Genomic DNA, 22,038 nt, shown 5'->3' on the forward strand with positions numbered 1-22,038 from the left:
CTGCATGGCACTAAGTGCGGGGATAAATACTATTTCGCTATAAGACTGACTTTTGGCTCCAAAAGTAGCCCCCCAAAAAATGACTTTTTCGCAGAGACGTTGACCTGGCTCTTACTTAACAAACGCAGGTGTCCAGTCCAGTACACTACCTTGACGATTTTCTCTCCATTGAACCACACTATTACACACCGTACAGCTTACAACACACACTTTCAAGGATTTAAGGATTTTGGAGTTCCGGTAGCCCCAGACAAAACAGAAGGTCCCAGCACTGAAATAACTTTCCTGGGTCTCACGCTAAATTCAGTATCCAAGCAAGCTAGCCTGCCTCAGGAAAAGTTAGAGAGGATTTAACCTATGTCGAAGTCTGCACCACTAATGGGTCTTGCACCAGGAAGGAATTACAGTCACTTTTAGGGTCACCTAACTTCGCTATGAGGATTATTCCTCAAGGAAGGGCCTTCATCTCTAGAATACTTTCTCTTCTACACGGTCTCCCTGACAATGACTCTAGAACCATTTTAGACGCACCAGCTAGGGCCGACCTAACATTTATACATATGTTTGAGTTGTTTGTCATCGTGACATTGTCATTGTTTTATTGTCTATAGATCTGTTTTTTAGCTTCTTTTATTGTTTGGTGTCTTCTCCTGGAATAAATAAAGAATTTAAAAAACTGTTATCTCTACAAGGGAAACCTCTTACCAGGAAACAATTCATGCTATACATACGCACACTCAGACTGGGCCACAAGCCAGCCTCCTCCTCGGGTCATTCATTCCGCATTGGGGCAGCCACAGCAGCTTCTAGTAACCATGTTCCGACACATATTATTAAGAACATGGGACGCTGGAAATCCTCTGCATACGACCGGTACATTCCAAACCCAGAGTAGGAAATCAGACTCGCTTTCTATAAAATGTCTAAATAATTGTTACTATATATAAAAATATAAATAAAAATAGTTTTCCAAATTTTTGCCCTCTTTATTGCAGGCCTAACCTCTTGTCAGTTTCAGCACACCTCAACCGATTTTTGTTCTTACTGAATTACATAATTTTAATTATACGTCCTATTATTACCCCGTACACAAGTGGAAGGCATATGCCTGAAATTGTGGGAGGGGTTATTTGTCCTATTTAAACCCCCAGTAGCCCCTGCTTACCTGTCTTTGCCTTTTTCGGCAGTTCCCCTCCTACCTCACCCTTTATTATTTATATTAATATATTGCAGGTCTGACCTGTCATCTGTTTCAGCACACCTCAACCGATTTTTGTTCTTATCGAATTACATAATTTTAATTATACGTCTGTCATGATCGCCACCGTGACATCCCGACTGCCAGACGTGGTCACCCCAGAAGTGGCCAACAGGGGATTTGAACCGTGGTTCTTCTGGACTGTATCCTGCTATGTTACCTCTGAGCCATTTCAGGACTTTGGATAACTCCTGTTTATTCTTGAATTGCCTGCAGCACTAGGGGGCTAGACTTCACAAGGCTCAGACCTGTCAGTAACTCTCCAGCTGAATCTGATACCTAATTAACAAGGGATAAGACACTGCCCCTCCCTAAGGGCAGTGTCAGTTCATTGACTCTGGTTCGAGTATTGCTGTTCCGTGTTCTCCTGACCGTGGATTGTTATTTCTTTGTACCCTGACCTCTGGCATCCTCTGACCTCTGGCATCCTCTGACCTCGGCTCTCTACTCGTTTATCCTGATTTCTGGCACCCTCTGACCACTGGCTTACCCACGACGATTCTCCTGCTCTAGTCCTTGTCTGTACTTTGACCTGGTTATCCTGAACAGCCCCCGTGCACAGACTCACAGGCCAGGTGAGTTCTTCCCTGACCACCTTGGCCTGTGTTTAATTGCAAGGGTGAGCATATCTCTGCATACTGCACTCCCACCAAGGTAAGCCGTGACAACGTCCTATTATTACCCCGTGCACAAATATTTATTTATTAATATCAAAATACAGTAATAATGACATATTTACTCAGGGTGTGACTGTTCTGGGTCTGAAACATTGACTGTGCTCTTCTTCTTTCACATTATATGTAAATAAACTAAGTGGCTCAGATCACCACTGAGAGGTGGTGATCTGAGCCAATCACAATGCTTTTCAGCCAATCCTATGGGAAAGAACTGTGATTGGCTCAGATCACCACTTCTGATGATATCAGCCAAGGAGGCAGATCAGGGGCAGCAGACTTGAATAAAAGTAAGAATTTACTATATTTAGGTGGGCAATGGGGGGGCAGGTGGTGTATAGGCACAGGAATACAAGTTTATGTTTCTGACCCTAAAGCCGTTTTGCAGTTCAGTTTTCTACAGTTTGATGTTTAGTAACTGAACCTCAGAGAGTGTCAGGCACATTGGGGGGTTTCACAGTGTACAGAAATCCACACTTCAAAATGTAGGCTAAAATAACCTGTTACTATAGTGGAGTTGGATCATTTTTCCAAATCTGCTATTTTGGCCTACATTTTACAATGAGGGTTACAATTCTGTGTTTAGCTAATAAACCCTGGCAGCATTTAGGAGATAACATGCCAATAGAGGTAGTTTATAAAATACACAAAGATAAATACTGATGCAGAAGGGGTAATGTCGGAGGTTTGGAGACCGACGGTGAAGGCACGGGATGGAAGAGGGACATTATGTAGACGATACATCGGGCAGATTGTGAAGCAGTTGGTCAGATAGTTATTATTATTTATAAAGCACCAACTAATTCCACAGCGCTTACAGGCAGCTCTGGAAGAGACCAGGAAGAGTCTGAGGTTTGTCAGCCAATCCGCTGCTCACAGTGTCTCCAGCTGAATCTTGGGGCTCAGATTTCAGAGAGTAATGAGAGGCACGGAAGATTTAGTAATACAATAAACGGGGTGCTACCTGCTTTTTACCACCTCAAGAACGAAAACAGAAGTTTAGGAAGTAACCCCAGTAATTAAACGTTTTATCTATTGTGTATTTGGATACATACTATAAATGGACCTTATTAGTAAAATGGGAATTCGAACGGAATTTTCACGACATGACAAACAAAGTGAAAACATAGCTAGCTTGAAAGGAAAAATGTACATATACAATTCAATATGATATTTAGGCCTAAAAGGTTAAATTCAGTTTGAATTAATTTTACATTTCAGTCAATTCACACCTTAGTGAATAATCCTCTCTATGGGTGTATCTCACAGATAAGCCAGCTTTAAAAAGGGTATTGATGGCCGGGGCTCGCTTGGCAGGATGTCCGTACAGAAGGAGAACATGCTGGCGATTTGTGCACACGCGGTGTCTGCAGGACGTTCCTTCATATGCAATGGTTTGTCTGTATGTTGTCATAGTCCTTGCCATTCTCTCGCCTGCAGGTCACGATGTGCACATGTCAGTGTAAGCGTTCCAGCTATATCCGTATACTTCAAATTTCAACATGTTTAATTAGTGACGGAGGCAGAATTGTTTAGTAGTTTTATTAGATAAATATACAAGTATAAAAAGTGGTTTTAGAAAGTGTAATGTCCTTTTCACTATCACAGGGTCAGGTCTTTGGCACATGTCAGGGGTCTGTCGTCCAGTGTTAGTGCAGCATTTGGGGGGGTTGAGATATCCAGATCAGATCTTACCAGTGGCAATATTTTGCTGAAAATACACAATAGATAAATAATCATAAACAGCAGGCAATGCAATTGAACACCCAAAGTCTACGCAGCTGCCTATAACAATACCGTTTATGGGACTCGCAGGAGTAAAGGGCACTAGAACACACCGGATTTAATGTGGGTTCTGAAGATAAGCTGCAAGCTTAGACACACGAGGTAGGTGGTCATTTTGGCCTGTAGTACAGTCCTCACCTTTTGTAGCATTGCTTGACGTCTCCCAGGGCCTCTGCTCTTCTTCTCATAAACTGAATGAAGTTTTGAGATCAAGAAGCGTTTGTCTTCTCCTTCCTGCGAACATTAGGATGTAAAAGCTATTATATGCGACCAAAACTGTGGATTTGGACCAGGAGATCATTGAACCCATAAAACATGAAAGAGAGTGGTAAAATAAAGCAAGTTAAACTATGACGGTAAATTGTTGGTTGGCACAAACCACATACAATCAAAAAAACATGAAAATACTTACGTTTGAAATTTGCTCCTTTAATAATTTTATTATCTTCCGCTGTCCATTTACAATTTGAATATGGAAGTAAATCACAACCCTGGGAAGAAACAGAGAACTCTTAACCTCGTCTGTTACTCGATTTGACATCTCATGGTATCTGTAGATGCCACCAACGCAAACTAAAAACTTGCAGGGGTTTTAGTATTAATAGGAGTATTACTGGTCACGGAAACATACGATATCAACAAAACGTCAAGAGAAACCAGAAAATTTCAAGGAGGATAATTTCACACATTGGTGTGTAGTCCTCTGTTGTGATATTAAAGAGACACTATAGTCACCTGAACAACTTTAGCTTAATGAAGCAGTTTTGGTGTATAGAACATGCCCCTGCAGCCTCACTGCTCAATCCTCTGCCATTTAGGAGTTAAATCCCTTTGTTTATGAACCCTAGTCACACCTCCCTGCATGTGACTTGCACAGCCTTCCATAAACACTTCCTGTAAAGAGAGCCCTATTTAGGCTTTCTTTATTGCAAGTTCTGTTTAAGTAAGATTTTCTTATCCCCTGCTATGTTAATAGCTTGCTAGACCCTGCAAGAGCCTCCTGTATGTGATTAAAGTTCAATTTAGAGATTGAGATACAACTATTTAAGGTAAATTACATCTGTTTGAAAGTGAAACCAGTTTTTTTTTTCATGCAGGCGCTGTCAATCATAGCCAGGGGAGGTGTGGCTAGGGCTACATAAACAGAAACAAAGTGATTTAACTCCTAAATGACAGTGAATTGAGCAGTGAAATTGCACGAGAATTATCTATACACTAAAACTGCGTAATTTAGGTGACTATAGTGTTCCTTTAACATTGGAAGCCAAATCTCAGATATTCTCGTTTCCTCATTTAACAGCAGAGCCATCTGGTTCTCACCCAGAATATACATTTTACACTATAGTTTCCCTTTAACCCCTTAAGGACCAAACTTATGGAATAAAAGGGAATCGTGACATGTCACACACGTCATGTGTCCTTAAGGGGTTAAGAAATCTCTCCTCTCTGTAACTCACAGCAGGACTCCTGTTGCCAAGTAAATGAAGAAGGTGTTCTCCCAGAGGTAGTGATGGATCCAGTTTATCCAGCTTAGTTTTGGGTTGGTCTTCCCCAACAGCTGAACATAATATTTTCCAGCCTCAGACATGGTCCCGAGAGAGCGGAATGGACCACAGGAGTTTGAGGGTTTCACCCTAAGGATGAGAGATGAAGCAAGCTGGTCACTAAGGTAAGAACAAGAAGACAGAGGCAAGGGTGGAAGTATAGATACGTGAAGAGACCAAGATTAATCAATGTTTTAAAGCCTCCACGTTGAGCTGTAGGAAGGGTCAAACAGTAATTCTATTACAAGTTCCATGAAGCTTTCCTAGTTGTAGGCAACAGCTGGGGGCTATTTTATGGCCACTCTGGCCACCCGTGCTAACACATTCTAACTGGATACTGTGGCAGGCGTGGGCAGGATTAAAGTGTTCAAGCTTTGTCATTGTGAGCTTGGGAAGCACATGTTTCTTTGGATTTGACCCGTTGTCCTATGTCATTAGGATGGTCCACACAATAAGGAACTCCTTACTACTGGCTAATCTACAAAGAATGCATTTACAATTCAACCTCCCCCATAAACAGCCATTTGTACTCTTAAAGCACCTACTCTTAAAACATGCTACCTCCACCTTTACACATTTAAACCTACTGGACAGTCTCATACCTTCTATCACAGCCTTCCCTCCATCTCTAGTCTATATTCAGCAATTAGTTTAATGTTTTTTTCCAGAATCTTCCAAACTTTGTATTTCTCAAGGGATCACCAGGAAGGAATTACAGAACTACTCTGTAAATCTAAACAAATATCAATATAGGTTCTCCGTTACGCGTATATAGGCCTCCCTAACCACAGTTCCAAACGGGATTGAAATCCCCTGAGCACTTGCTACAGACGTAACATGCCTCAGGGGGAATTCAGTTTATTTCACATTTAAAGGCCAAAATAGCCGAATTGGAAAAAATATCTGTCAGCCATGCTTCTAATTTGGTCTAAAATGTGAAATTTACTTTGAATTCTCACTTTAGTGAATAATGTGGTTACATCTTGAATGGAGTTGTTGGGTAGTTTTAAGGAGCACTCCAAGCCCCATTTCATGTTCTACCATTGATTGTCTCCACTGGAAGGGATTCAAAAAACAAAACAAAACAAATTCATACACAAAAACTGGCTTTCAATACCAGGGTCAGCCAGCAGGTGGTGTTCCAGCTGTCATGACTTCTAAGAGGCTAGTAACTAAAAAATACACATTCAGATTGGGGCATCATTGGCCTCCTGGGTGCCTTAGCCTAGCAAGAGGCAATCTAACTGGAGGAAGTGGTCCAGGGTGGGGGGAAAGGGACACGATAGTGATAAGAATACAAACATGTATTCCTAACACTACAGTGCAGTTCTAACTAGTTAGGTTATGTTTCCGTAAGATATAATTTGTGGGAGGAATGTGAGAAGTGTTTCGTCACGCCGTTGTTACCGTGGGTTTTATTTTCCCGTTAGATTGTAAGCTCACAGTCTGTATAGAAGTGTTGACAGTCTGCCTGTGTGTAAGTACACCGATTCCCTGGATATGGGCGCCATACAAGAACTGATCGATATTCTTCATTCACATGACTTTATTCACTAAACCGGGGATTGTGGTGGGTTGACAAAGAAACTGCATTTTAAGCTGAGGAAACTTTCCATTTCCAATCTTTTAGCATAAAATGTGCATTTCCCGGTTGTATTTATTCCCCAGTTTAGCAAATAAACCCCACAGTCTCCATTCTGCTATTTCAAGGCTGATATTGGGGATTTTCGCTACTTACGACCACACAGTGTAGGAGAGGAACACAGCGGCTCCCAGGAAGGAGGGGAAGCAGAGGAGGGTAAGAAATATTGTATTCATGTGAGAAGCTCTCCAGGGCTTTTTTGGGGAGCGGCAGTTCGTCATCAGGCTGGCCTGTTACAAAGAAAACAAACATGAATAGTATGTAGTCCAACCACACCGTGACCCTATCGAAAGACTAAACTGCTCCCACATGGAGGCCACACATGGCTAGGAGATAAATGGCTAATAAATCAGACGTCCAACAGTAATCCTATAATACTAACAAAGTATCAATTCTTGGAAACGACAGTTCTGTATCTAGATCTTTAAATGTTTTCTGGAACAAATGAGTAAGAGAGTCAGGCCCCAGGGAGAGTGCTCAGCTTAGCGGACAGGGGCACATGTATGAGTGTGGGATGGATAATGCATGATTGGCTATATGCTACATGTGGGAGTGTGAGATGTGAGGAAGTGGGTGGTGACAGATTAGACTGACCTCAGTGCCACTTAGGAGCCGGGCCAGCAACAAGTTTCCCGCCCACCCTCCCTTTGCTGTTTTGGGCCCGGGGGGTTGTCACAGCGAGGCGGGGGTGTGTCCTTGCCAAATAAGGGATGGTTTGGTAGATTAGATGAAAAAGGGGGATAATGGCCGGGTCTCATCCTCCCCCTGTCTCTTATGGTGAACCTGGAGGAGGTACCAGGTTGGACGTGTCCCCACTGGGTTGTAAGTCGACCAGTGGGGAGCATTATGGTTGGGCCCCACCGAGTGGGTGGGGAGCCCTGAAAAGGAAGATGTTTTTATTATGCCGAGGGGGGGAGGTGAGAGCCTTGGGGAAGTTAGATTGGCAAGGACGGTTTCTTTGGTTACTGTATGACTATATGCAAATTGTTTATGTTAATTTATGATAATTTAGGATAATTATTATTTCGTTATATGTTAAAAGGAGTTATACAGTATTTGGTTGTGTTAATAAATGCTGTGGCCTGTTTTCTCCAAGAAGTTGTCTGTCGTTATTTGAAGGGGTAAGTTATGGTTTTATGGGGGATGAAGGGAATGCTATCCAATTCCCACTACGTACATACATGTAAACAGTGGCTGTCCAATGAAGAGAGGCATCGGATTATAGAACTGGTGCATCAAGTTAAAGAAATAAAATGAGAAATGTCTGGCTTGTATATTGATCCACAGAGACCAGATACATAGTGAGCTACCCAACTGTCAAAGTATCTGAAAAAAATAAACCCAAACACAACAGACAACGCACTGTGATTGCATTATAATAATTTCTAATAACATCACAAATCTCACCTTCTTCACGTAAAATAGCAGTAAAAGCTTGATAATCTGGACAGCTGGAAGGAGCGGACAGAAGAGGACCCCGAGCCTTCAATGGACACAAAACAAGAGGGGCAGAGAAGATTTTAATCTACTATTTATTTATTATTAAAATTTAAAAAGCAGAGAAAATGTCAAGGAGGAGGCAGTAAAAGGACCTAACCAGAGGTGCCCAATATGTTGGACCTCCGCCTGTAATACGATCACAACTCCCCGCACTCTCAGGCATTGTGGGGCTTGTAGTCCTACTCCCAGTTGGCAGTCTGGCTCTTGGCTGTCCCTGAGCTATAATGTAAGTGTGTGGAAGCTTGTGTCTTACAGCGATTAGGTCCAAAAGGTAAAAACATGGCCGTACGATGGTTAGATTAGATCCAGAACTGATCAGGTTATCCAACAATATTATCTGCAGTAGCACCGTCTTGTGGTTAGCAAAGAAATATATAATGGAAGTATCCTTAAAGGGACATTAAGCACAAAAAACACTACACAACGTTTGAGCAGGGCCTTTTTCACCTCGTCTCTGTTCTATTCTGTGTCAGATATCCACATTTTACAATTGTAAATTATTTTGCAATCTGTTGGCGTTCTATAAAATGCTAGTAGTGGTTTTGGTGCTAACATCCTGTCTCTGCAATCTGACAAATATAATAACTGCCATTTCTGGGAAACAGCGATGTTTACTTCTGTACGAGGACATGCAGTCGCCCACTACAGACAGTACCTCATGAAGAAGACCTTCGATAGTCTTCACCTGTGGCGTCATCATGGACAGAACACTGATAATTGATCTCACGTTTGGATAACATGAGAAGCGTCCGATTGGCAGAGTGCTACATGTACTTATCTAGGAGTTCTGACTACAGATCATCTCAATGACAGCACTGGATAAAAAGGCGGTTTATATAGTTTCTATAGCGGGTGGGCTGGATATAAATGTTAAATGAAACACTAACATTATAAATAAATTATAAAAAGTTTAAATGTTCTTTTAATAAATAAATACAAATCTTAAGTACTCTACAAAGCACGAGGCCGATCAATTTCCATATTAATGATATCCAATAAAACTATGTTTAGCACGCAGATAATGAGACAGTTCTGGATAAATGTGATATCCCACATTATACAAGCTGAGTGATGTGTATATTTATCAAGGTCTACTCTGGGGAAAATTCTAAAAGTAGAGCTATCGCCATGGAAACCAATGGAATGTCCCCCTTTTAGAACTTTGCCCCAGATTACTCCCAAATGGGTAACAATGTAACAAACTCACCATGCCAAGGTCTGCCCATAGATCAATTCCAGGACATTCCGTGCAATGTCAAACTCTGTCCTGCGCTTCTGTCTATGTCTCCTCTCCAGGATGGTCCTGCCACAGAGAATAAAGGGAGTGAAGAGGATTGACACGCGATGGGTCACTAGCACCGCCACGGACTGAACAAACGCAGTGACTTACCTCCAGAGGAGCTCCCCAAAAACAGTGTCCAGCAGCGTAAACACCAGATCCATAATTACAAACCGATATAGCTCCTGCCCAACAAAGGTCTCCCAGCACTGCGTGAAAAACAGAGTTTGCAGACTGAGAACAGGGACATTCGAGGAGGAAGAAACTAGCAGCTAAAAAGTTGGTACGGCCATGAGCTAGATAAATTACAGCAAGTTTAATATTTTCATAAATGTTGACCATTTGGCTGTGCAGGAGATATATGGGAAGGTCTTCTGCTGCTAATGCCGAATAGAACTATTGGTGAGTGTCTGCAAAATGGAAATAAATAAACCAACACAGAAATTAGAAACTGTACGAAGGGGTATATTTGAAGGACACAGGGATGCTTCTTCTCTCCTTATATTCACTGGCCTACGTCTGGCTCGTTCTTGCACCATGACAAGATAACATACAAGGATGTAGGTCAGAATACTGTAGAATTGTCAGAGTTAGTTTGATGTGACATTCATTCCATAGTAAACTGGGAATTTGATTCACCTTGTTCTCCATATAGCTCGCCTTTCGACTCAACCAGTGGTAGCACAATACGCCAAGGATGACTATCTTCAGAATAAGGTTCCTGAAGCAGGAGAACAGTGTCAGAAGATATCGGGTGGAACAGGAGGCTTGACAATACACCGTAGAAGAGTGTGAGTGTTGGGGGGGAATCACAATAAGATGAGGCTTCCATGTCCATACCTACAGATGGCGACATAGACCTCCAGAATAGGGGAGCCGAGTTTCTCCCACAGTCCAAGGCCATGGTATATGTAGGGCAGGAGAAGGTTACATGTGGACACTGCTAGTGGTAGTGGTAAAAGCATTGCCTCCACCTCCTGCTCCCCCCTCGTCCTCAGCCTTACACGGTGATCCTGTAAGTAAAGCACCAACCACATTTACCATATAAATCGTACCTGAGCTTCTCCTTTCTTGCCCTGACCTCCAGCTCACTATACCACCCCTGCTTCTTTGTAGTCTTGTCTCTCCCTGAAAGACTGTCTCTATGGTAGACTTTATAGTATAACCACCTCGCTTCCTGTATTTCAACGTGAACAGAATAGTTAGGGTGTAGCTTCCTGCACACCATCTCGTACCCCGGGGTACATGTAAATAACAACGTGTAAGCTCACCTACCAACAATCAGGGAAACCTCATAACGGAGTCTAATGCCAAAAGGTTTCCTAAAAAGGTAAAATATCCAGACTGTTCTTCTAAACACAGGAACACTATAGAGGTCACACGTGGAGGAAGGTGGTCGCACAGTAATACGGTTTAATCCAAACTACAATGAGTTTGTATAGCTTTAAATAAAATAGAGATTTTGCATTTCAACTTACAGCGAACAAACTAATTTAGCGTAGAACCAAAACTGAATTTAGGATTTGTAGACTCATGTGATAATATTTTACCAGGTCACTAATATAAACAATTACAATGGCAATCGATAGTGGTGAATACAATGTGTGAGCATTTCACTAAATTCCCCCAAAATTCAATAATTCTAATAAACCATCTTCTGCAAATTAGAATTCTATTGCAATATATTTCGATGGAAGGAAGTTCTCTTTATTGACACAATCTGTCGTGGCAATAGATGTTAATGACTGTACGCCTTGAAATATGGGCTAACTCACAACCCCAGCTGACAAACAAGCAGAACTTTGGAAGAATATTTATATTCCCCCTCCCTTCATGTGACAAACATCACATCTTTTATGGGAGGGTAGACAGGAGAGATAGACAGGCAGGTAGGATAGACACACAGACACGAAGGGCAAGAGGAATACGTGCACAGGTAGAGCATACCAGGGGATTTATGTTACTGTGTGTTCTTTTATCTTTCCCAGGACCTTCACCTGTGCTGCTTTTATTGTCCCGTCTAAGTTTATTGCCCCCTCTCACATCCAGATAGTTCCCATCCCCCCCGGCGTTGACGAACCTTGTGCAGTTGTTCAGACAAGATGAACACAGCCACCGCAGACCCCAGCCAGCTACACAGACACAGGGTCCAGGAGAAAACGTGGACACAGACACTCTGCAGCCGCTTCCTCATGTAATGGGGATGTTGGGTGTCCTCGCATAGCATCTCCTGGTACGGGGAGAAAACGGCTATTTCATGACGTGGTCTACACACACAATTAATGAGCTTTTCAGGTTCCGAACAATTATATACTTATTACACTCAGAGTTCTATTTTACAGACACAATTTGATTAGTCCCTCTATGCCAGGTCTCAAAATGGCACTTTATAACCCACTAGCCTCGCTTCAAAAGTTACTTGCCACCACAAATATTTGCAGAAACTTGTTTATTGTTATATTATTCAATGTTTGTTTGCGGTATTGAGTGTCATTGTGTGTGTTACTGGAGTTGTGTATATGAATGCAGTAATATACCCGTGTAGAGGGTCAGCGCATGTGTTTGTGAAGGGAGGGTGGGTAAGTGTGTGAATGCTTGTGAGTCGGTCCATAGGTGAATAGAGGAATGCAGGGTGTATAAAAGAATATTAAGGGCTGGTGTGAATGTGGGTAAAAGTGTGGGTGTTCAGGGAAAGTCAGGGTGCATTTGATGTAGTTAACATTGCACTAGGTGTGTGTCTATATGTAAATGTTAGTGGGGTTATAAGTCAATATGCACATAGAATGGGCTCGTATACTATGTGTACTTATGTGTCTGTAGCAGTACGTCTGTAAATATGTGTTTAAGATTTCTATTCTGCATATACGGGTATGTACAGATGTCTAGGAGAGTGTCCATGAGGATATTTCTCTGAATGTGTGTGTGTGTGTGTGTGTGTATATATATAAATAAATGTCCATGTGCAGATTTGTGGGTTTGTGATAAAACATTATGCTGATGAGACCCTGAAGGTCAAAACTGCAATCCACGGTCGGATTCTGGTCACTGATCATTATGGGTCATATTTAGTGCTTTGTTTAAAACAGGTCAGTATGAGGTAATTTGCATGTCAAGCTGAGAACTCTGGGTAGTTGTGGAAACGGCATTCATCAAGTCTCCGTGAATAGCTTGAGATATGCAGATAATGCACGTCTGAAGCTCTTCTCCCTGCAGCTGCGCACAATTAGGGAGGACTTTGCTCCCTCGCCAGGACGCAATATCCACTCATTGCACGCGAGAACGAAAGTGAAACATTCTGAGCTCTGTCTTCAAGCTACTGAAACACAAACAGGGTTATTTACTAAAGAAAGAATTGCTGGGGATTCAAATTTAGGCCAAAATAGTCAGAAATGAAAAAATGTTCTAAATTCTATTTTGGCCTTTTTTTAGAATTCACTTTGAATTCCCAGCTGTTACAGACTTTATCCCTGGAAAGTTTTTGCAGATTTCAAGAAAGAAGAAAAGAAAATCAGGGACATTAGGATAGAAAAAGAGGGATTTGAGCCCTAAACAGGGACTGTCATTCCTAAACAGGGACACTTGGGAGGTATGTGAACGCTGAGAGTGGAGCAGGGACACAATTATACACTAAAACACTTCATTCATTAAAGTTGTTTTGGTGCTTAGAGACACATCCGAGTTGGTTCAAGTTTGGTTTTAATGGAATTGTCCTCATATTTCACGACAGTTGTTCTTGAACTCAAACCAGTAACATTGATTGTTGGAAAATGGTTGGATTGGAACTTCGTGCATGATGTAGAAATGAAAATGGATATTACACAGGTAATCGTATTCCTTACTTTTAGCTGCATGTAGATATTTTCTCGCTGTCTCTGCACAGATCGAATCCGAGTCACTTTAAAATCCCAGGAACTGAAAACTTTAAGGGCCATAACTCCCGAGAAATACCCGATCCGAAAACTGTCTCCGAAAGAGCAAGACATCCTGGAAGAGACAGATTAGGAACACTTTAAGGCATTGTGTAAAATTCATGTAGATAGAATGACTTGTGAATAACACCAAATGCACGGTTTATGCAGAAAACGCAGACTGTGCCAGAATCTTGGATGTCAATGACGGCACGGCAGTTATAAACTTAGATTGGACAGGTTACCTATAGAGGCCCCACAAATCCAACAGGGGAAATCGTTCATTTTTGCTTGTGTTACGTACCACTTGTTTAATAACTTGAAATGGGTCTCCATTGCAACAATATAAACCTTGCATGTATGTACACAGCTGCATACACGCAATATCACCCCATCCCCTCCCAATCTCAAACTATGAATCAGGACGCCAATTGGCAGGATAAGGGCGGTCGGCCAGGGATGTGAATCGTGACACTGGGCTGCCCAAAGGAGGCAGACTGACCCAGAACGTGGGCAGGTCCAATGCAAGAGCTGGCATGTCAGCCTTGTGTGCAGGGCCCTAGTGTCCTTAGCGTAGCGCAAGCGTGTAATGAAAAGCGTTGGAACAGACTGTCCAGCCAAAATTGGGACGATTGGGAGGCTAGCAATATACTTCTAGGTTCGATACATTAAATGAAAAAAACAAAACGAAAAAACGCCTGTGTACTCAGAGTTACATTCGCGAGAAGACTAATTATTCAACACAATGTATCGGCCAGGCTAGTGAACCTTTATCTCGCGGAGTGGTTTAGAGCCAGAGCGTTAAAGTGTTAATTACTGCAACGGGAATAGGAGGAGACAGGAAAACAAAGTAAAATATAAGAAACATAATGAAAAACTACCTGTAGACCAGGATAATGCACGTGCTGAGGAAAGCTGCACCGATGGTGTATAGATATGCTAGTGGCATTTGGTAAGGGAGCCAAGTCTTGGTGCTCGGACACGTGGTGGAATTATATCCAGAACACTCATCATTCAGAGTAAGGTTGCTATAGTAACCGTAATACATAGCAGAGCTCGAGAAATACCCCTAGGGAGGAAAAGAGGCAGTTAGTGTCTCTAAGCATCATAACCATTATAGTGCGCTGTAGTGTTTGTGGTGTGAGTTGTAGTATTTATGGTGCCAGGAGTCCCCTGGTCGAGACATTCAGTAAATTGTCAAATCATATACGTGCAGGCATCAGCTAATTACTTTCAGACCACTAATATCAGTCCATCTTGACAAGATAAAACCCGAAGGACTGTGGGCACATGATAGACCGGCAAACATCAGAACATTCTTAAAAGGTTAAGAGTTTAAGGTCAGGCCACACCAGTGGACTCCTGAGACCATAATCATTGCAGTGGGCTGTAGTGGTTATGGTGCTTATAGTAACCCTTTAAGAAAAGACAAATCTAAATTATAACCAACCGGGCTACGACATTAGCAGTAACACATTTTGCCCACACAATGGAAGCCAGGGGTAATGTCCTTGCAAAACTCCGACACAAGATCCAGTTATTATCCGATTATGCCCAGATCATGAGATAACTGAAAATCCAGGGCTGTCTCCGAGTATTAATGCTGGTCATCTCATGACTACTTTGGGCTGTCAGACTGCCAGCCTGGTTTGACAGGATGCCATTTAATTCTGTGAGTTATTGGGCTGAGATTGATGCAGCCCGTGAAAGATTCATTGAATAAGATTCTAATGCCCTGAAAGTAGCTTGTTTTACACTAATGTTTCCAACCATCGGAGTTCTTCTCAGAAAGCGCTCTGTAAATGGTGAGGGACACTTACAGCTCCAGTGAGTAGCTCCAGGCCAACAAACGATCGTGGATTGAGGTCCATCTGGGGGTGCACGGCTTGTGGGGTGACAATGAACAGAATGCACAGGAAGAACATGAAGATGTTGAATCCAAGAAGGGTTTTTAGAAAGACAAAGTATGAAAGAACGCTGGAGCCAAAGCGTCCCCCGATCTGTTTTAGCGATTTTTGCCATGGACGTAGCGCATACATTGCAGACAGACAGGACAACCAACACTGATGATTTGCCTGGAGAGAAAGACAGTGCATCTTAAGGCGTATCTCCAGAGAAGACATTCGGACTGTTTAGTGGGATATTACACGGTTACAAAGGACAGCCAATGTGCACAGTCTCACCATGCTCAGGTCGTCTCGCAGTCCGCTGCAGCAAGGGATCACGTTCTGTTGCCTCCAGCTTCCTTCAGTCGTTAAGTGCCTGGGAGAAAACGGAATAGTATGTGGTGCTACTGGTATGGGTACGGCTGGGGGGCTTCAGAATGGGAAATGGGGTGAGGGGCTACAGTTGGTCAGTTCCGGAATACTCACCTTAACTGCCTCTTCACACGAAGACTGAGAGGGAAGCTCTTCAGTAAGTGTGTCCTCTGGGCCCCCGACGTCTTCTGAAGTTCCGAAACCAGCAGCTGCTGTTGCTCTGTTGGGAGACTTACAATCAAAATACATGCCGAGAACTTGGGGACTTTCAGAGACACTTCGGGTTTTGTTCAAAACATTCAAAATGCATGTTTCTCTTAGTCCTCGATTTTATATTTTTAGCTAAACTTTTCAAAATGATTTTATATTTCGAGATATAGAGATTATATATATAGAAGGCTTGGCCTGTAATTGTGCCAATCCTCTCTCTCTCCAATCCTCTCTCACATGGAGGCACTATGAACCCTATTTAAACCCAGGGAGCCCCTGCTTACCTGTCGTCGACGATCTCGGAAGTGACCCTCCCACCGCACCCTCTATTTATTCTCATATCACCTAGGTGGGCCCTCTTTTACAGGTCTAACCTCACGTCAGTTTCGGCACACCTCAACTGACTTTGCTCTTACTACTTCTGCTTCTTTTATTATAGTTCCATTCGTCCTCGAAATGTGCCGTACACAAATATATATATATACACACACACACACACACATTTCAAAAATATAAAACCGAGACCTTTAATCAGTTGCTCTTCACTCTGTGCCAAGGTCCCCTACAACCTCCCTTTGTAATTCCAGTTTTCGATCTTTGCATTCAGCCTCTGTGCTTACCCTGTTCTCCCTCTGTAACCTCATCCCTGTGCCGCAGGCTGGGCCTGGAGGAGCGCAGTAAATTATAAACGGATGGCCTTTTTTTGGATCGTCGCTTTATCACGGTACGGTTGTAGTACTCACAAAGCGTTGCTCCCATGCAGCGGCCTGAAATGAGAATAAAAAAAAAAAAAAAAAAAAGACAGTCACCAAACATTCACAAGTCAGTCATGCTACTAGAAGACAGGTCACTGTCCGGTAATATAGCGAATGTCCCTTGATAGAGCGACTGTCCGTTAATATAGCAACTGCCCATTAATGTAACGACTGCCCCTTGATAGAGCGACTGTCCCTTAATGTAACGACTGGGCTGGTTTCCCTCTTAACGAATATAAAACACAGGTAGGTATAAATGATAATTACCAATTGTCCGGCTTGGCATATCTGCCAGAATTTTCAAGGTGGCCGCTTGATATTCAGCTGGTCTATATTGCACATCACCTGTCAGACATCAAAACAACAAGACAATCAAACACATGAACTAACATACAGGAACAAAAGTGACACAAATACCAGTGACAGCCCATGGATACATTCTGTGATTTCCTCTGTACAGCTTGTATATTGTACATTTTATCACACCGTACCTGAAAATGCCCTGTTACAGGTACTTCATCCCTGTATCTGTGTGTAATGTTAGTGAATGTGGATAATGCCCACGCGTTCTTCTGAATGTAGAATTACTACAGGGTTGTAATGCCGACTCACACCTTGAAAGGGGCCATTTTTAAAGTGACGTAACAAGGAGGAAACGGACATTGTAGTTGCTGGGCTCACACGTTTTATTAGAGAAAAGCGTGGCCGATTGATATATTTTCACATTTATAAGAAAAAAATAAATAAAAATAACATATATATATATATATATATATAATATTTTTTTTTTCCCCCAAGGCTGGCCTGGACCTGTAGTTGTGCGAGGGTCTTGAGTTCCCCTTTAAAAGGGCCTCCAATCCTCTCTCACATACTGATATTGGTCTGACGAGTTTCCCCTCTTTTCACATCACCCTCTAAGGTGGGCCCTCTTTTATTACAGGCCTACAGCACTGTTGGTTCCAGCACACAACAACTTACTGATGTTTAAAAGTTATGTTATGCTATTGGTATATGTTATCTAACCATTACGGCTTTATTGCTCTGACCACAAATGTAAATGTAAATTTGCAGTCGGGGACAAAGGCTGAGACTGAAATAAGTCGGTTGTGTTGTGCCAAAACCGACGTTCGGGTAAGCCTGTATGAATAAAGAGGGCTCACCAAGTAGTGTTTATTATTGGGTGAAGTTGGGTGGGGTGCAATCGAGCAAAGACAGCTCACACACAGAATGGGAGATGCAAGGCTTTATTTACTAAACAGTGAAATGAAAGCAAAGTTGAACAATTTAGGAAAAGTGTGTGGATTTGGAAAAATACGCCATCTCAGTTTTGAATTGATCAGTTTTTCTTTTTTTACTAAAACGCACTTTTTAGTCAATAAGCCACAGTAGCACGAATTAGTAAAGTCTGCGTTTTGGCTAAAGGGTCAGTAACTCAGACACTGGAAAGTCAACTGAACTTGTGTATAAAACAGCTCTGACATGTCAGCACATTCTCTGTTTGCCAACGTGCAGCAAATCGAGATCTGCCGAGCCAACTTGATAACCTTTTGTTTTCAGCGGGAAATTGTGTTTTCAGGTAAATCCTCTCGATCTCCACAGTCTGAACACTGAGAGCAGCAGTCTCTGCGCAATAACCTCGTCTGCTCAAAAGACAGACCTGCGACTCCCATGTGGATGAGCAGCATATCACACAATGTGTTATTAATCATGTTAGCCATGAGCGTGCCCACAGAACACGCTTTAAAATCAATATTTACTAACACGTCTCGGGATGCACTTGCCGGACAATAGAGACGGATTCAAACATTTTGGAGCATTTTAACATCCCTAATCCTGAGCTGCCATCCGTGGTATGTGAGGGCAAACGGCTACATGCGCCAGGCCCCTGTGGACAGACTGTGTGTGAGCGAGGAGGCGGAGCGGGAATAGAAAGTGACATCACACAGAGCGCTGTGAAGTTGTGTCTAAATGTACATTTATCCCTCAGCACACCACTAATGATGGATACTCATAACAGCCACTAGGGGCACTTCCTATTAAAGTTCTGCCATTTTTGCAGCACTGGCATTCAGCATCTTCACAGACATACATTGGGATAACTTCAATGAGGAGGCGCAATCGCCATGCACATTAGGCCATCCAAAGCGCGTCTATGGAGTATTGGATTGGCGGAGATCAGAAATGGGAGTGGTTAGTGAGACCACACCCACAGGGGTGCTAATAAACTCTGTATACACCCAGAAGTCACCACCCCATGGAGAACCCCTGGCCTAATTAATCTAAAAAAATTAATCTAAAAATCGGCATTACGGCTCATGCACAAAGCATACTGCGCCCGGCTTGTACCTGTGTCAAGCTGTTGTAGTTCAATGTCTCCTCCATTTTCTAAATCTTGAATCACACTGCAGAAGGAGTTGTGTACGTCAAATTCATCGGTCGGGCTGCAAAGAGAGATAAATAAATGTACAGCTAGAGCCACACTGTATGCATGCCTCCCAACTAATCTAGGAGGGACAGTCCCAATTAGACAGCTCGTGCTTCCCTCAGGGTACTAGGACCAGGAGACTGTTCTCAGCCAATGGCCGTCATTCTGTGCGTGAAAAGTTCCAGAAAGTCTCCTTCCAGGCTGGATAATGACGCTCCCATGACACTACCGGAGGTTATTTACAGCAGAGTAAGCACTTACTAATGAAATGGTACACTTACAGACTCCAAGCACCAGGACTACTTCACATCACTGAAGTGGTCATGGTGCCAGGAGTAGCCCTTCAAATCATTAAGCAGCATTATGTATTGATTTACATAAAACACTCACACTAATCTCAGACAGCCTGAGAATATTCTGTGCTTCCCTGGGATTAGGGACTGGGCACTATACAGTGTCACACCCACTAATCTCAGGCAGCCTGATACATGAATATTCTGTGCTTCCCTGGGATTAGGGACTGGGCACTATACAGTGTCACACCCACTAATCTCAGGCAGCCTGATACATGAATATTCTGTGCTTCCCTGGGATTAGGGACTGGGCACTATACAGTGTCACACCCACTAATCTCAGGCAGGGTGACACATGAATATCCAGTGCTGCCCTGGGATTAGGGACTGGGCACTATATAGTGTCACGCCCACTAATCTCAGGCAGGGTGAGACATGAATATTCTGTGCTGCCCTGGGATTAGGGACTGGGCACTATACAGTGTCACACCCACTAATCTCAGGCAGGGTGAGACATGAATATCCAGTGCTGCCCTGGGATTAGGGACTGGGCACTATACAGTGTCACACCCACTAATCTCAGGCAGGGTGAGACATGAATATCCAGTGCTGCCCTGGGATTAGGGACTGGGCACTATACAGTGTCACACTCACACTAATCTCAGACAGCCTGAGACATGAATATCCAGTGCTGTCCTGGGATTAGGGATCGGACACTATACAGTGTCACACAGGGCCGCCATCTGGGAGTGACAACCATGACAGTTGTCTGTATATGTGTGTATGTCTGTTTCAGTATGTGTGTATCTTTGTTCTTTTGTATCAGTGCATGTGTTTGTGCCTATGTGTGTATTCCAGTGGGCAGGATTTGGAGGCAGGCCCTGTGGGCTGGCTTGGGGTTGTATTAGGGGCCCCCAAATTTCTGATAGCGGCCCTGGTGTCACAATACTGAACTCAGTATTTGGAAAAAAAAAAAAAAAATTATTGCTCACCTGGTCTCCTCATAATCCTCAGGTATATCGACTAGGAATCCTACAGACATGGTAATACTGAGTCAAGACCTGTCCACAAACGGTTAATACCTGAAAAAAGGGAGTGTCAGGATATTAAGCTGCAAGAATTTTGCCAAAGCAAAATATTTAGAAAAATCAATGCATCAAAACAACAGACACCACAATCTACATACCAATCCCTGATATTAACCAGATCACAGCACCCAGAGCCCCCACAATGATACAATGTACCTACCTGTCCCTAATATAGCAGATCACAGCACCCAGAGCCCCCACAATGATACAATGTACCGACCAGTCCCTGATATAGCAGATCACAGCACCCAGAGCCCCCACAATGATACAATGTACCTACCAGCCCCTGATATAGCAGATCACACCACCCAGAGCCCCCACAATGATACAATGTACCTACCAGATCACACCACCCATAGCCCCCACAATGATACAATGTACCTACCAGCCCCTGTTCTAGCAGATCACAGCACCCAGAGCCCCCACAATGATACAATGTACCTACCAGATCACACCACCCATAGCCCCCACAATGATACAATGTACCTACCAGCCCCTGTTCTAGCAGATCACAGCACCCAGAGCCCCCACAATGATACAATGTACCTACCTGTCCCTTATATAGCAGATCACACCACCCAGAGCCCCCACAATGATACAATGTACCTACCAGTCCCTGATATAGCAGATCACAGCACCCAGAGCCCCCACAATGAAACAATGTACCTACCTGTCCCTAATATTAACCAGATCACAGCACCCAGAGCCCCCACAATGATACAATGTACCTACCTGTCCCTAATATTAACCAGATCACAGCACCCAGAGCCCCCACAATGATACAATGTACCTACCTGTCCCTAATATTAACCAGATCACAGCACCCAGAGCCCCCACAATGATACAATGTACCTACCTGTCCCTGATATAGCAGATCACAGCACCCAGAGCCCCCACAATGATACAATGTACCTACCTGTCCCTTATATAGCAGATCACAGCACCCATAGCCCCCACAATGAAACAATGTACCTACCTGTCCCTAATATTAACCAGATCACACCACCCAGAGCCCCCACAATGATACAATGTACCTACCTGTCCCTGATATAGCAGATCACAGCACCCAGAGCCCCCACAATGATACAATGAACCTACCAGTCCCTGATATAGCAGATCACACCACCCATAGCCCCCACAATGATACAATGTACCTACCTGTCCACACACACCATCACTGAGAGGTTCTACAGGAAGCCCTGATAGTTCCATCCTCTCTCCCTGTGTGCCTCATGCACCCCTCCCTTCCTATTTGGTTTGTTCCACGCCCTAAGGACACTCATTCCTTATTATTCCATAGGGGGGAGGATTGCCCGGAGAGAAAGTTTGTGGTCACATGACTCACACCCCTCCCACTCAACCTGCCTGGGCACATAGTGAGTGTGAGAGCAGGTGGAATGTGCACTCAGGGTCTGCTGA

The 22,038-nt window shown here is 43.3% G+C and overlaps 1 protein-coding gene across 3 annotated transcripts in view; it reads right to left on the reverse strand.

Moving 5' to 3' along the window:
• Positions 1-3,460: 3,460 nt before the first annotated feature.
• Positions 3,461-22,038, reverse strand: part of TMC6 (transmembrane channel like 6) — a 29,719-nt gene continuing 11,141 nt past the window's right edge. For 2 of the 3 annotated variants that reach the window (XM_063456347.1, XM_063456349.1), the window contains exons 2-21: positions 20,524-20,613; positions 19,160-19,254; positions 17,081-17,158; positions 16,679-16,825; positions 15,963-16,068; positions 15,774-15,852; positions 15,411-15,665; positions 14,472-14,659; positions 13,522-13,666; positions 11,763-11,912; positions 10,523-10,695; positions 10,322-10,403; positions 9,794-9,891; positions 9,611-9,706; positions 8,311-8,386; positions 7,000-7,133; positions 5,175-5,351; positions 4,130-4,208; positions 3,856-3,951; positions 3,461-3,643 (exon numbers count right to left, since the gene is read on the reverse strand). In XM_063456347.1, coding sequence (XP_063312417.1) covers positions 3,617-3,643; positions 3,856-3,951; positions 4,130-4,208; positions 5,175-5,351; positions 7,000-7,133; positions 8,311-8,386; positions 9,611-9,706; positions 9,794-9,891; positions 10,322-10,403; positions 10,523-10,695; positions 11,763-11,912; positions 13,522-13,666; positions 14,472-14,659; positions 15,411-15,665; positions 15,774-15,852; positions 15,963-16,068; positions 16,679-16,825; positions 17,081-17,158; positions 19,160-19,254; positions 20,524-20,573 — 2,331 coding nt within the window. In that variant the 5' untranslated portion in view covers positions 20,574-20,613 and the 3' untranslated portion in view covers positions 3,461-3,616. Of the gene's footprint in view, positions 3,644-3,855; positions 3,952-4,129; positions 4,209-5,174; positions 5,352-6,999; positions 7,134-8,310; positions 8,387-9,610; positions 9,707-9,793; positions 9,892-10,321; positions 10,404-10,522; positions 10,696-11,762; positions 11,913-13,521; positions 13,667-14,471; positions 14,660-15,410; positions 15,666-15,773; positions 15,853-15,962; positions 16,069-16,678; positions 16,826-17,080; positions 17,159-19,159; positions 19,255-20,523; positions 20,614-21,777; positions 21,980-22,038 lie in introns of those variants that run through there. The other variant, XM_063456346.1, reaches the window with a different exon arrangement.

Source organism: Pelobates fuscus, chromosome 5 (assembly GCF_036172605.1).
Source record: "Pelobates fuscus isolate aPelFus1 chromosome 5, aPelFus1.pri, whole genome shotgun sequence".
Lineage (NCBI taxonomy): Eukaryota > Metazoa > Chordata > Amphibia > Anura > Pelobatidae > Pelobates > Pelobates fuscus.